The sequence below is a fragment of the Xiphophorus hellerii genome, chromosome 20 (genome assembly GCF_003331165.1).
Source record: "Xiphophorus hellerii strain 12219 chromosome 20, Xiphophorus_hellerii-4.1, whole genome shotgun sequence".
Classification (NCBI taxonomy): Eukaryota; Metazoa; Chordata; class Actinopteri; order Cyprinodontiformes; family Poeciliidae; genus Xiphophorus; species Xiphophorus hellerii.
The window spans coordinates 34120857-34136190 of NC_045691.1; the positions used below are offsets into that span (position 1 = coordinate 34120857).

A 15334-nucleotide genomic window follows, 5' to 3' on the forward strand; every position below is an offset into this window, starting at 1 on the left:
GGAGAATGAGCAGCACATGGACTTCATTTATAAGTTAAGGTAAGATGGCAATACTTTTTTTTGTTGTTTTTTGATGAAATGTGCGATTTGCAGAGACTATGTGTAAAAAGACACAGAAAAGAAACATAACCTGCAAACCAGGTCAGCTTGTAGCAACGGTAGCTATAATCTATCACAGGAATCACTTATTAATAATCGCAAAATAAACTTTAAGTCTATAAACAAGCTACTGCAACAGACTGAATGTTCTGTTGGAAATGTTATGTTGGAAATATTTGAGTGTTTTTGGTGTTGAATCCTGAAACATAAAGTTGCGTTGGTGTGAGTTGCTTGTAGCTTGGCCGCTAGAGAGAGCTAGAAAGAAGTGGTTTTGAGTTGTACTTCAACGGGTTTTCCCTTTACTGTGTAGCATAACACTAAATTAATAATACCTACATGTCTAAGTTTCATTGAGTTAACGGAATTATTCTAGACAGCAGCGCGGCTATGGATGACATGTAAAAGAATGTAAGTCTTTTTGCCCTCCAGTGGTGTCCACTTGCACAAAATCTCCGTATGTAAACAATAACATGCAGGGAGTCTATATTTGTAAATCTGATTATGATTATGTCAGTGCCTCACCAGCTATGAACCTCACCGCACAACACTGGTGCTAATGAAGTAGAAAGAAACTTCTTTGTGCTGTTCTGTTCAGCCCAATGACGGGCCACAGCTGTCTTCCAGGTGGCTTGGGAGTCTGTATTTACCCACCAATCTGGTATAAGTGGTCCTGACAGCTCAAACTCTTTGTATCTCTTGCACTTTCATTTTGGATGTGTAAACAAATCTGATCCCTAACCAGGGATCAGATTAGGGAATGGGCCATCTGTTGATATGAAGCTCCAGTGTTTAGAGTCCCTTCGTCACACACCCCCTTTGATTTGATACTGGACTCAATCATAGGGCCCAGATCAAGTGGCAATTTGACCTCTGGCTTTTAGAGTTTAGCCCAGGAGAGCTTTCCAACTCTCAGCAGCATTTTTTGAAGCATATTTTGATTCATGCCGTCGCGCCATCTGGAACTGGAGAGAGCAGCAACGAGCCCGGCTGCCGTTTCCAACTGGAGGAATTAGGTCAGAAATTAATTTCCAATCATTCTGCTCTCCAAAACGCATTCATGGTTAATGCCCAATAGAATTGACAGGCTTCATGGTAATGATGAATGACCATAGCGGTGAGTAATACTGGCTCTGCAGAATTGATAGAAAATCCTTTGGCTTCATATCGCTGCTGTGTGGATTTAAATATTAGGCTTTTATGAGTTGTGGTGGAGCATCATCACTCTGAGAAATTTGCTTGTATTTTTTAAAATTGATGCAAGATATGTCTATATTGCCTTGCAAATGTATTCACACCCAGTGAACTTTTACATTTTGAGCTCCAAACTTCATTGGATTTTACAGATCCACTCAATAAATTAGATTTGGACTTAATTTATTGTCATTGCACAAAGACACAACGGTGAATTTGGCAACAAAATATCACTTATTGGCTACTGGAGTCCACAGAAAAAAACACAGAAAAACTAAAGCGTCACTATGTCCCCACAGTATAATATGAGACAAATAAGCCATGAAAAAATCAAGCTTCTCTACCTAAAAAAAATTATTACTTCTAGAATTGCACCGCAGCTGGAGAGGCTGAACCAGTACAAGGCTGCAGGTTCAGGTGGTGTCAGCCCCAGAGTCCTGAAGTTCAGAAGCTGCAGAGCAACATCTCTTCAAACTTAGCTTGACCCAAGAGAAGGTTCCGTTATGGAAGATATCCTGCTTGGTTCCAGTACAGAAGAAAACTCACCCATCAGTCATCAATAACTATAAATCTGTTGCCCTGACAACCCACATCATGAAGGTCTTGGAGAGACTTGTGCTGGCCTACCTCAGTAAGCAATCAGGACCACCTGCAGTTTGCTTCTCGCCATGGAGACAGAGACACCATCATACACGTTCAACAAACCCACTATTATCTGCAGAAACCCAGGAGACACAGGTGGACACTTTAACAATCATCTGACAAAAGGTGCTTTTCCACTGGCAAGTTGTGCACTAACCTATTAATGTGCTGTTCAGTTTTTCCCTCAGGTTGTGAGCTTTTCCATTATCCGATTCCTTCCTCACTATGGTGGGCAGGATGTGAGCTGCAGCAGTTGTGGCCAACTCTCCACTGATGTTTGCAGCAACACTCGTAATGGAGAACCTTGAGGTTCTAGTTCTGATAGACCAAAGTAAATCCAGATATTTCATTTTGTTTTATAGAAATCCATTGCTGGCCCAACCATAATGATTAAAGCTCATATCAGCTGATTATTTTTGCTGTACATATAATTACATTCTGGCACTTTATCTTTTAATATGTGCAACCTTTAGGACTTAGGTTTAACAATCATCACCAATAACCAATCACAAGCTTTATTATTATTATTATTTTTTAATCGAAATGAAAAATAAAATTCAAATCACACGTTAATATCATGTGGTTCTGGTGTTTCACAAATAGCAGCTTTGTCAGAAAACTGACCACAGGTGCACCATTTCTCTCTTCTTTATTATCCATGTTTCAGAAAAACAAGCTGCTAGCACTGCTGCTAATTCACGGTCATTCTGCTGCAAAAGTTACCGCATGTGTTCTTGTTGCTGCTCCTGATTAAACTCATAATTAAACTGCCCCGTATAGTCCACAGCTGAACGTTAACTGCTAAAAGCTAAATGCTGTTTGCAGTTTTCAGTGGCGTAAATCACAATCCAATCAATGAATGCGGTCAGCTGTCAATCAGATTGTTTCATTGCTGTACCCTGATCAGTGCTACTAGTACTACCCTGAAGTAGATGCAAAAATCTGAGAACACCAGGGCAGAACCCAGATCTGCTAGTGGGAAATTAATCTGGCCGAGGCAGAGCGAGACCAGACTAGTTAGAGGCAGGCTAGTGGAAAAGTGGCTAAACAGACCACAGCTTGTAAGAGTGAAGAACTGTGTGTCGAACAAGGAGTACCACAGGGCACTGTACTCTCACCATTCATTTTCTCTCTTTACAGTTCAGACTTCCAGCACAAGTCTGACTTTTGTCATCTCCAGAAATGCTCAGATGACTCTGCAGTTGTCGGGTTTATCAGTGATGGACAAGAGGCTGAGTACAGAGCGCTGGTGGACTGCTTTGTGTCATGGTGTGGGAACAATCATCTTATCTTAAATGTGAACAAAAGAAAGTAGATGATTGTTGATTTCAAGAGAAACAGGATTAGATCAAATGCTATTTCCATCATGGTATGAAAACTTTTGCAAGGCATTGTATCATTATGTCATTTCAATCATAAACTTCCTACATATGTTGAAATTTGTGCTGCTGAAGTGCATTCAACCTGTGTCAACTAACTCCTCCAGTCACTTCTTGTTTTGTTTTTTTCATTTTGCATCTTGAGCCCATCTTCAGTGCATGTGTGCAGCAAATGTTCTCCGCCATGTGGGCTTTTATGTCCACTTGGCTGTGCTCTCCCCTTTGATGCTGCACATCCGACGAGAGACTCAGGTAACGTCCGCAGAGAACTGACGTAATGCAGCAGGAATCTCCTTTGCAGCAGAGCCAAATTCCCAGTGCAGCCAGAGAGATATTGAGTGTGTGTGTTTGTCTGTTTGCTTTAGCCAACACAGTATACACATCAGAGATCGAGAGCAGGGACTCTTCATCCTCACGCAGAGCAAGGAATTGCTTTCAGCTGTTTCCTACGGAGCTGGGAGGGGAATAAAGAGCAGGGCAAGCTGGGAGCTCTCTGCCGCCGCAGACATCCAACATGCCTTTCAGTGCTAAACGACGCAGATTGCTAAAATGGGATTGAAGTCTGTTTCCATCGCCCCATTAGGCTTGCTGCAGATCCCCATTAAGCAGATGTTTCTTTCAAAAGGAACTGGTTAATGAATTTTCAGAAGTCTTCAAAAACACTGTCACATGCAGAACCTCTGTATTTTTCTCCAGGCTGAGCTATCAGACATATTGATATTGCACATTTTACTCACTTTAATACGATTTTCTTGCACCACAGCGACAAACTCAGTCAGCAGCTGCAGCAGATAGACTTTACTGGCCGACTGCCGGTTTAGCGTTGTGTGAATTTGTCAGGTTTTTATTAATATGACGTAACGAGGTGAAGAAAAAGCCACACTGTTTAGACCCATAAACTGTTAATGTGTGAAAATAATTTTCGCCTCTACTTGTTTTTCTAACTCCACTGCAAAAAGGCATCACAAAAACATTATAAACCGTGAGCGGCGATGTAAGAAATTTGATTACATTTTCCTCCTGTCTAACCCGTTGTTGTCTGATGCTGTATGTTGGAGCAAAACCTTCCTAGATCTGTAGGATGTGTAGACGGCTCACTCTGGACCTTCTGTTCACACTTGGACATTCTCGCCTGACCTGTCTAAATACACTGCAGCGTTGTCAGCTGTGCTTGCGGCGCTTAGCATTGACTTGTCTGCTGAACTTCTCGATCAGGAGGTGGAGGACAATCTTCATAGTGAGTCAGTTTTGGTTCTCTTTGCTCCGCCTCTTGAAAGACTCACGGAGTCATGTCGTCCTTGAAAGCTAAATCAGTGCCTGCCAGCGGTATTAACTTGATTATGAGTTTCATTGAGGTCATTTATCTGAAACCTTCAACCCAGTGGATATTCCATTTACATGAACCGACCCATTAGCATGCTTACATACACTCATCATGGGCATGAATAGAAATATTACAACTTGGGTCTTCCTCAAATTGATTTGACTTGCAAAGTGTGAATTTACTGTCAACATTTTATCTAATTTATACAGATTAAAATTATACCTACCAGGTCAGGGCAATAAATCATTAACGGTATATAGTGCATATTTTTTTATTAATAAATACAAAGAGAAAATACATCCGTTAGAATTTTCAATAACTTCACTGAACTCTGATCAAGAACTGCACAGTATTCTGGGAGATGTAGGCTTTAGCTGCTCAACGTCTCACAGTCAGCATCAACTAACTCACTCACTCTTTGGTGACCTAGCAACAACCTATTGAGTAACTGGCGCAGCATCACTATCTGGTTTTGCCATCGTGCCTCATGACTACTTAAAAATAATAAACAACAGCTTGGAGTGAAAACTGTTTATAAAACAAGAAGGGCCAGTATTTCAGTTACTTGAAGCAAAAAGCTAATCAATATGTATTGATATCGACTGTTATTGAATGCTTATATCGTGATACATTTTTTAGCTATATCATACAGCCCTAAAGCCTACAGACTTAATAATATGCTTAAGGTATCAGACCAGACATAACGAGAGAGTTGGTCCAGACGTTATGTTCACGTGTGAATGCACTCCAACAAACTCTGGTACGGTTCACCTCTGGTGTGAATATAGTCTGGCATCGATCCAGACCAACTAAAGTAACTGCACATCTTTCTGAACTTTACGAGTTACCGTTGCATGGCATTATAATTAAAATGAGGCATTCAGTATTGCTAACGCTTTTACTACGTGTACTGATTGCACTGAAATTGTACTTGATTCAATGCCTTCTGCTTAGCGATGTTGCTGGTAGCATGTTGTGGGTTAAGACATGTAGATTGTCTCATCTCATTCAGCATTTGCCGATGCCGTTCAAAAATGTAAAATATCACATTGAATTTTATGAGCTGGTCTTGACATCCCAAATGCTGTCACAGTTGTAATAATAGTATAAATGTGCACAGACAAATGCAGCAAGCAGGACTTCCAAAGTTTATTTTTAATTTCTGGAAACTGGGAGTAATGATTGTCACCCACGTGGTTTTACTTACAAACTGTATTAAGGCACTTTACAAATTGTAATGCATAACTACTACAAATTGTAGTTGTACATTTTACATTTTTTACATGTAAAAAAGAAAACACAACATTAAAGAAACCACACCAAATGGAAAAAAAGTCCTCTTTTGGTCCAGACCAAACAAGTCGACCAAAGGACTTTCTTGGTGTGAATACACACTCAAATGAGGCCCTGAACAATATCAGAAAATTATGTCACTATTGCTAGTGACAAAATAGCATTTTTATAAATATAAATTATATCACTATTAACAAATACTGTGATCACCACATCAGTTGGGATGAATCCACATTTTCCTCACCTCTGTCTCTTGTGTGCTACCACAACTCTATGAACAACAAGCTTCTGTAGCAATGACCTTTTGTAGCTTCCCCTCCTTGTGGAGAGTCTCAATGACTGTTTTCTGAACATCTGCCAGCATAGAATTGCAGATTATTAAGTGGAAGAAAAACAATACCCCCAAGAACATTAAAGAGCAATCCACTCAATGAAACCTACGCAGCAGACCATTAGCATAGTCTGAAATGTCAGGATTTCAACATGTAAACCCTAGTGTAGCTATTACTTGCAATACCTGTTATGAACGCTGTCTTAAGTTTTACTTTCCATAAGCAAACCCCACTTTTAATTTGTTCAGTTAAGACTTAAAAGCGATACATGAAGCATTGATTTTAGATGCACTCTTGCAAATTGCCAGCATATTTATGGGAAGATTAGCAGAGCTAAATAGAGGTCAAACCTGGAAGAAAGTATGTCTTTGCTTCTTACCATTTTTAAATCTACAAAATAAAATCTGAATATTTTTCTAGAAAAAACAGTTTAAGTTATATTTCCCAGATATGTGTTATTTTTACCTACTTGTTCACAGTCATTCAGGACATGGCAAGTCCAAAAAAGGTTTCAAAATAAAACAACTTAAGTTTAATTTAAATTATGCATAATAATAATTCATTGTATTGAGATACAATAAATAAATATTTATGAGGAATTTTATTAAGTGGAGTTACTCATTAAAACTTGTTTTTATTCAGAGTCTTGCATTTGTTAAAGGTATAGCAGAGATTAGATTAGTGACACGTAGGCCTGTCCCGATAAACGATAAATCAATTAATCGTACGATAAATTAAAACTATCGACATCATTTTAATTATCGGCATTATCGTCTCTTCCGGCCTTTTTCTCTTTCTGTTAATGACACTGAATGAAAAAAAGGCTCAACTCCGGTGCTCTCCACTGACTCCTCCCTTCCTCATTTCCTCAGTGTAAAGCCCAGCGCACACTACACGATCTTAGAGCTGTCGGCCGATTGTCGGCCCATTTTCAAAGCCTGACAGACTACACATTAGCCGACAGAAATCCTAGGTATAACTGTTCGATCCGGTTCGTTCCTGCCGTGTGGTGTCCAACAATGGGCACAGAATAATGGCTACAAGTCCAGTGAACTAATTTTAAAACCAGGCATTAATCAATGCTTTACTACAGTCTACTTGCAATGCATGTGGCTAGTGTCAGTCCTGACCGAATGAAAATCATTAGAACATATTTACGTCACGTTAACGAAGAACAGCTGAAAAGTTACCGGGTTTATCAACTGCGGTAGCAATTTCGCTCCAACTCCTCCCCTTGTCATTTCTATATTCTTTGCATGTTGAATAAACATTAATGTTGTTTCCACATATCATCTCCAATGTCCGCTGGACTTCGGGTTGCGTGGTGTCAGCTGTCTGGGATTCCCCGACGTAATTTCCCCTCAGAAAGTGCGGAGGGAATCCGCGCTTTCTGATTGGCTGCCTGTCACATTCAACAGGCTGCGTTAAAGCGCCCAGTCGGGGAAAAACCCTGATTTAGATCGGAGGACGATCTACCGTTACACACCACACAATCTTAGAAAGACCAACGTTCTAAGATTGTTCTAAGCAGTGGCGCAAAAAGTGGGTATGCAGGGTATGCAACGCATAGGGGCGCTGCACTAGAGGGGGCGCCAAAACCCCGTCTCGAAAAATGTTTTTTTCTTGTTGGCATTTTCTATAATTAACAGAATGAAATGATCAATAACAGGGGAACAGCGCTGATTAGGCGCCCCTCTGCTCCTTCACCTCCCCTCCTGTCGCTCTCCCTTCCCATGCAGGTGGCTGTGCACGCGCCCCTAAGAGTACGCAGGCGCGTTTTTTTTTTTTTTTTAATTTTAGACTACCACTCGTAGTGCACTTGACAAAATGGAGCGGCAGAAAATAAAGCTGTCCGGGGCGCAAAACAGAAAAAGGAAAAGGGAGAAGGATAAAGATGTTGGCGGGATGAAAAAAAGCCTTTCAATGTGGTTGAAAGATAGTAGGTAAGTACCGTCAGTGTATTAGCAGGACAGGAGGGTTGTAAATAATCAAGTTAGCTAAAGCTAGCAGCTAGCCTAATACGGAATCGTCCCATATTTGCTGTTAAAAGTTGCCTCCCCTATTAAACCATTAAGGGACGCGATTTGTTTTGTATTTCTATGAATATCTGATACATAAACCTGTCACAGACACATAACCGCGCACTAAGTAAGAATGACCGAAATAAAACTCAGGAAATATTAACACAGGAAAGCTAAAGCTGCTGTGGCGGCAGTGCCCAGCTATGGTCCAACACTTAGCCCTCCTGGGTGCATTTTTTTCACTCATATGTATTATGGATTCTTTAATTAAAGATGAGTTGTTCAAGTTCATGTGTGTATCAGACAAATTAGTCATCAGAGTCACTAAAGCCCTTAAACTCAAAAAGGTTGGTGACCTATTTTACCAACCTTTTTGGCAGGGGGACACTTGAGTTTAAATGTCTTATTCAATACCACTACAGTGGTGTTGTGATGTATCTGATAAGTCAGATCAGATGTAATGTCCAATCAGTAACTGTTATCCAACAAGGAGATGATTTAAATTAAAGTTTAATTTCTATTGTAGTTTGACTGCTGTATTTTTTAAGCCTATTTAACACAAAATTTATGTCATTCAGCTGTGGTGGTGGAGAGAAAGAAGAGAAGATGATGAAAGAGGAAGAATCAGGACAGACAGGGGAAGGCAACAGGTTGGTCTAATGCAGGTGGAAGTGAGGGAGCAACTAGTCCATCTCAAGCACAAATTTTTAAACATTATTTTTAAAAACGGTAAGATCTGTAATTTTTACAACTAATAATGCTTTTTTGACCACATGACTTAGTGGAGAACACCACAGACAAGGGATGAAGGAGACAGACATGAGGTCAGTGATAGAGGAGACAAGTGATGAGATCAGGTAGGCATTAGGAAAGCAACAAAAACCTATATACCATGATGGTTTGAGTTTCTGATGACCATCTTTGATTGTGTTCTTTTTTTGGGAAAATTAGTGCAGGCAGTCATGGTGAGTCAACCACGAGAAAGGAGAATGAGAAACAGAAAGGTGCAGATGAGGGAGAGGAAGAGCAGAGAGGACTAGATGATGAAGAGAGAGAGAAGCACAGAGCTGCGGAGGAGAGAGCCGAGACAAGGCTTTATTCAGAAGAACCATCTGAATGGCCTTTACCACACAAAATGGGGGACACATTTAGGCAGTACATGGTTGTAAATGGCCCACAGAAAGTTTCTGATGGTCCATATCCAAGATCAGAGAAGAATAAGAGGTGTTTTTCCAAAGCATACTGTTTTCGTTTACTGTCTAATGGAGAGAAAGTTGAACGAGATTGGTTACTGTATTCTAAAAATACTAACAGAGTCTATTGTTTTGCATGTAAGCTTTTTGGTGAAGCTAAAGTTCTTGACACATGCCTTGTGGAGGGGTATAATAACTGGCGATGTCTTTCAAAAACACTGAAGCACCATGAAACCAGTAGTTCTCACATAAATGCTTATCTGACGTGGAAAGAAATGGCATCTCGCTTACGCCTAGGTAAGACTATTGATAGTGAACTGCAGAAAACCATGGTAGCTGAAAAAGCACACTGGAGAAGTGTGTTGACTAGAGTTATCGACTGCATACTTTTCCTTGCAGAGAGAAACTTGCCACTAAGGGGGAAAAATTCTCAGTTAGGAAATCCTAAAAATGGAAATTTTCTGGGAATCCTTGAGCTCATAGCACGATATGATGTAACACTGGCAGAGCATCTTAGAAAGGCTGCCTCCAAACAAACCACTGGATATCTGACATGGTGCACTCAGAATGAATTTTTAGATTCAATATCAGAGTGTGTTTTGAGTAAAATATCTGCCAAGATCAAGTCCTCTAAGTACTTTGCAGTGGAACTGGACTGCACACCTGATATTTCAAAGCAAGAGCAGGCCTCAGTCATCATTCGATATATGGGGGGGCGCCGAAGATATGTTCGCATCCACCTCAAAAATATGGAGTTGCGCCCCTGGTTCTAAGGGGAAAAATAGGAGCAAAAATCATGTAGTGTGAACTATTGCATCAGGTAGTCGATGTGCCCATCTTCTCTATTTAAATCTAATTATTACTGAAGGGCAACACAATATACAGACTTCATAATCTGCACTCTTTTGATTGAATGCAGTATTTATTTCCACTTTGGCTTTATGTTGTTTTTTTGTTTTTTTCAAGTGCGTTTTTTGTTAATGGAGACCATTTTATTTTCGTTTTTGGTTGTTTTGTTTATTTTGTTTATCAGTTCCAGTGTTTAGTGTTCTTTTGAAAATAAAGTGTATCTATCTTTGGCAAGAAATCGCATGGATTATTATGTCATTTCCATTAAATCAGTGTAAAAAGGTCTTCAAACAATATTATCGTTTATCGCAATAATTTTTGAGACAATTAATCGCTCAGCAAAATTTGCTATCGTGACAGGCCTAGTGACACTGAACCAAACTCATATCAGAGAGACCAGAGAGATGGTGATTGACTTCAGAAGGAAGAAGACATCTTCACGGCCACTGAAGATCAAAGGGGAAGTGGTGGAGGAGGTGGAGGATTACAAATACCTGGGAGTTGTAATCGGCAACAGACTGGACTGGGCATCTAACACTGACGCTGTGTGCAAGAAGGGGATGAGCAGACTCTATTTTTTAAGGAAGCTGAGATCCTTCAATGTGTGCAGCAAGATGTTGGAGACCTTTTATCACAGTGTTGTTGCCGGTGCCATCTTCTTTGCTGCTGTGTGTTGGGGAAGCAGCATCAGAGCCAGCGACTCTAATAGACTGGACAAAATCATCAGGAAAGCTGGCCTGTACTGGGACTAAGGCTGGAGTCCCTGCCTTAGTCCCAGGGGACTAAGGCGGGGAGTGGTGCCTGCCTTAGTGGTGGAGAGGAGGACACTGAAGAAGGTTCTGTCTATTATGGACAATAAACAGCACCCTCTCCACCACATAGTGGACAGACAGCGGAGCACCTTCTCACATAGACTGCTCCAGCTCCGCTGTCGTAGGGACAGATACAGGAAATCCTTCCTGCCACATGCCATCTCACTGTACAATAAAAGCTAAATCATTGTTCTGCACTAATCAGTCCAATTTTGCACAACTGCACTGTGGCACACTTGCTGTACATATATTTACATATACATATCTGCATTTTTTGAATCTTTGCAAGGACTGCTCTAAGTTGCTTTTTATATTAACAGCATTTTATATTTTTACAATTTATAGCATTTTATATTTTATTTTTATTTTTTATTTTATCTACAACTACTACTCAGTGGTAGTTGTTATTGTGTCTTGTCTCTATGCTGTAACTGCGAAGTAATTTCCCTGCTGGGATGAATAAAGTACTTCTATCTATCTATCTGTCTGTCTGTCTGTCTGTCTATCTAAACATTGAGCCATTTACTAGTCATTTTTGTTCCTGCAGCTTGAACACATTTTTAAATCACATTTTACGTTACATTTCACTGTGACTTTGCCTACCCCCCCTCCCCAAAATTGCTCTTAAGAAATTTCCCTGTTTATTGTCCCCCCTAAAAATGAAATGGTATTTCTTCCCTAGCAGAGACCCCTAAAGACTTGATGTTGTGCCTGCAGCAAAAAGGTGTTCTACAAGTATTGATAAGAGGATTTAGTATAAAGGTCCACCAACACTTTTCAGAATTAGATTTTAGAAAACATTTTCTTTCCACTTTTTTGTTTTGATTTGTTGCATAAAAACTCTGAAGTACAAAAAAATTAAGGTTATAAAGATTGTGAGAAAGTCCAAGGTTGTGAATACACTGAAACACACATTCTTTTTTGGTGTGGAACAGTAAAGCAGAGCTAAAACTTACTTTCATACCCAGCATTTAGAGTCAATTTTATGATTATATCCCTTTTTTCTGTAGCTGTTTCTTTTAGTGATGAAGAGAAAGAGCAGCTGAGAAAATTCACAAACCGCTCCTTCCTGCTGGACAAGACGTCTCGTTGCCAAGCATGGCTCAGCCTTCTTGACATCCTGCTGGCGTACTCCTATGAAGTGCGTTCTGCAGAGGGGGAACACAATGTAAGTGTGAAGGCAACTTCTGGTGAGCAGCATCCATCCATTCATTATCTTACATGTTTTCCCTAGTGGGGTCGCAAGGGATGCTGGTGCCTATATCAAGCAGTCAACGGGAAGGAGGTTCAACCTGGACACTCCATCACAGGGCAACACAGAGACAGACAGGACAAACAATCATGCACACTCACACCTAAGGAGAATTTAGAGAGACCAATTAACCTGATAGTCATGTTTTTGGATTGTGGGAGGAAGCTGGAGAGAACCCATGCATGTAGACTCTACAGACAGAAAGGCCCCAGACCAGGAATCAAACCCAAGACCTTCTTGCTGCAAGGCAACAGTGCTACCAACTATGCACTGTTGAGCAACAATTCCAATTAAAACCAGAAGTTTACATACACCAGATAAAGACACACCTGTCTGAAATCAAATCAGACCAAACTTCTCTTTGGGTTAGTTAGAATTACCTAAATAATAATTTCCATTCTTTCTGGAAGCTCTGAGATTACAAACAGATCCAAGTTCTCACACTAGCCATCAGTGGTACAGACTGATTGGATTGTGAAATATGCTTCAAAACATGGCTGAAGTGTTTGATACCAGATACTGAGAATTAATCTTTAACTTTTAAGCCACGACCTTTGTAGATAATAGAGATTCACCGATTACCGTCTTGTGGCTGATCACAGATTACCAAAGCCTACCTGCTGTTTCTGATTTTGGCCAATACCAATTGATTTTTAGTCTGAAATGTTGCTAAAAATAGCAAAAACGTCACTGAGTTGGCATCAGACAGGATTGTCAGATTCCAGAGTACTGGCATTAGTGGGGTGATTACTGCAGGCATGACCTGGTGGGCCGGTTTGTCAGTCAAGTCTCTGTCGCTGTATAGCAGAAGAGAGCAATGGTTGATTTTTAAACCTTTGATGTGGTTAAGATCAGGGAATAAGATCAGCTTCGGCCAAGCATCGGCCAATCTCCCAAAATGAAGTAAGTCAGCGCAGATAAATCGGTTGGTTGATAAATTGGTGCATCAATAGTAGATTAACTTTCTTTCTGTTTGGGAAATTGTAAAATAGAGACAGACTGTATCAAAACTTCTCCTCGAAATGTTCCTCCTCTGTTTTTAAAGCGTCAAAGAATTGTTCATTTCTCCCCGGCAGGTAGAGTCACCATGGACTATCAGAAAACTCAGCGGTACTCTGTGCTGGCTGGAGGTGAGGCTACTTTTTTTTAAAATACTGAACAATTATATTTAAGCTGACTGCAAAAGTAATTTTGAATAAATGTTCCAGTTCATATGCATTCATGTTCCCAAGCTTAATTTTAATGTTATTTATTTATTGGCAGATAAATAACTCTTGGAGCTTCAAGGTACTGTAACTGGTTCTCATTTCAGCCATGATAGAAAAAACAAAAGTCCAGCAGGAAGTCATAATTATGAGAAAAAGCCCTAATTTTGATGTTCTAAGTCATAATAATGAAATGGAAAGTCATTTCATAATGACTTTCCATTTCTCTAAGGATGCTTGATCCAGTGGAAGCTCATATTTCATAATCATGACTTTGAATCTCATAATTATGATGTAGAAAATCAAAATTCTAAATAAGAAAGTCAATTTCGACTTCCCATCTCCAAATTATGACTTTGAATTTCATACTTATAGATTTATATCTGATAATTATTACTTTGAAAGTTGAAATTATGACTTTCTATCTCAAAATTAGGACTTTGAATTTCATAATTATGACTAAAGTTGGGTAGTAACTAGTTATATTTACTCAATTACATTTACTAGAGTAACTTCTTTTGAAAAAAATTACTTTCAGGTGTATTTTTACTATGCCGTACTTTTCACTTTTACTTCAGCAATTTTATTATGAAGTATCATGACTTAAGAAAAATTTCGGAATTCGCTACACTAAGTGAAAAACAAATATGTTTTAGCCAAATATTCACCAGACACAGACTCACACCTGCAGTTTTTGTTAAAGTTTCATAAGTTTTTTTTATTAAACAAAATCTGATTTGGAAAAATGTTCTTCTGCCTGATTTTGTTTTTGTTGCTTGTCCTTAAAATACCAAAATTTCTACTTAACTGGTCTGTCTGGTGATGTCATTTTATATATATTAGATAATTAATAATTTGATTAGTTTCTCAGTACTTGGACTTTTTACCAAATACTTTTTTTACTCCTACTTGAGTAATTTTTTTGATAGCTACTTTTACTTTTACTTGAGTAAAAATATGTTGAAGTAGTGCTTCTCTTACTTCATCCAGAAAAGATGTTACTTTAGTAAAGATGTTATTTCCCACGCCCGCTTGAGTTAATTTTTTACAACTCTCCGATTCAGACTTTATATTTCATAAATATGACTTTGAAAGTCAAAATTTGACTTTATATCCCATAGTTATGACTTTGTGTCTCATAATTATAAGTTGGGCAGACACAATTATGACTTGTTTTTGTAATTATGACTTTAAAATGTGCAGTTATGATTGATGATATGAACTTTTTAATGCGGTGCATTCAAATATGGATTGTAAATGGTAAAGATTAGTTGAAAAGAACTCCATCGCTTCTGTGTTGCAGCGAGTTTGTAATTTTGCACCGTTTGTTTTTCTTCTGTCTTTACTGCAACATCTGACCAATCCCACAGCCAATCAGTGAACAGGAGCTGAGCTTGCATCACTCACACAAGTTGGGCTGGCCTGACTGGCCCTACTCCAAAGCAGGGACTGAAAAAGCAGGGACCGGCCTCGAAAAAATGCCAGTGGGAAGACTCGCAAAGCAAGCCGAGTAGAGTGGTGCTTGGCTCATTAGAACCAGTGGGGCATTAGTTCCCCTCTAACAGATGCGATCTCAGAGTGCAAACCTTCAGCAACAATATCCACTTTAGTCTAGATGTTATTTCTCAGTCTGTCCATCATAGCTTGAATCCTAGTATTCAGAGATCTAGTTGCATTATCTGAGTCCAGCATCTTGGATAGGATGGTGTTTTCCAGCCTCCTGTCTGATGGTCTTGATTTTT

At 39.5% G+C, this 15334-nt stretch overlaps 1 protein-coding gene across 2 annotated transcripts in view; it reads left to right on the top strand.

Moving 5' to 3' along the window:
- Positions 1–15334, top strand: part of shq1 (SHQ1, H/ACA ribonucleoprotein assembly factor) — a 60720-nt gene that overhangs the window by 13459 nt on the left and 31927 nt on the right. For both annotated transcript variants that reach the window (XM_032548980.1, XM_032548981.1), the window contains exons 8-9: positions 12146–12303; positions 13464–13517. In XM_032548980.1, coding sequence (XP_032404871.1) covers positions 12146–12303; positions 13464–13517 — 212 coding nt within the window. The remainder of the gene's footprint in view (positions 1–12145; positions 12304–13463; positions 13518–15334) is intronic.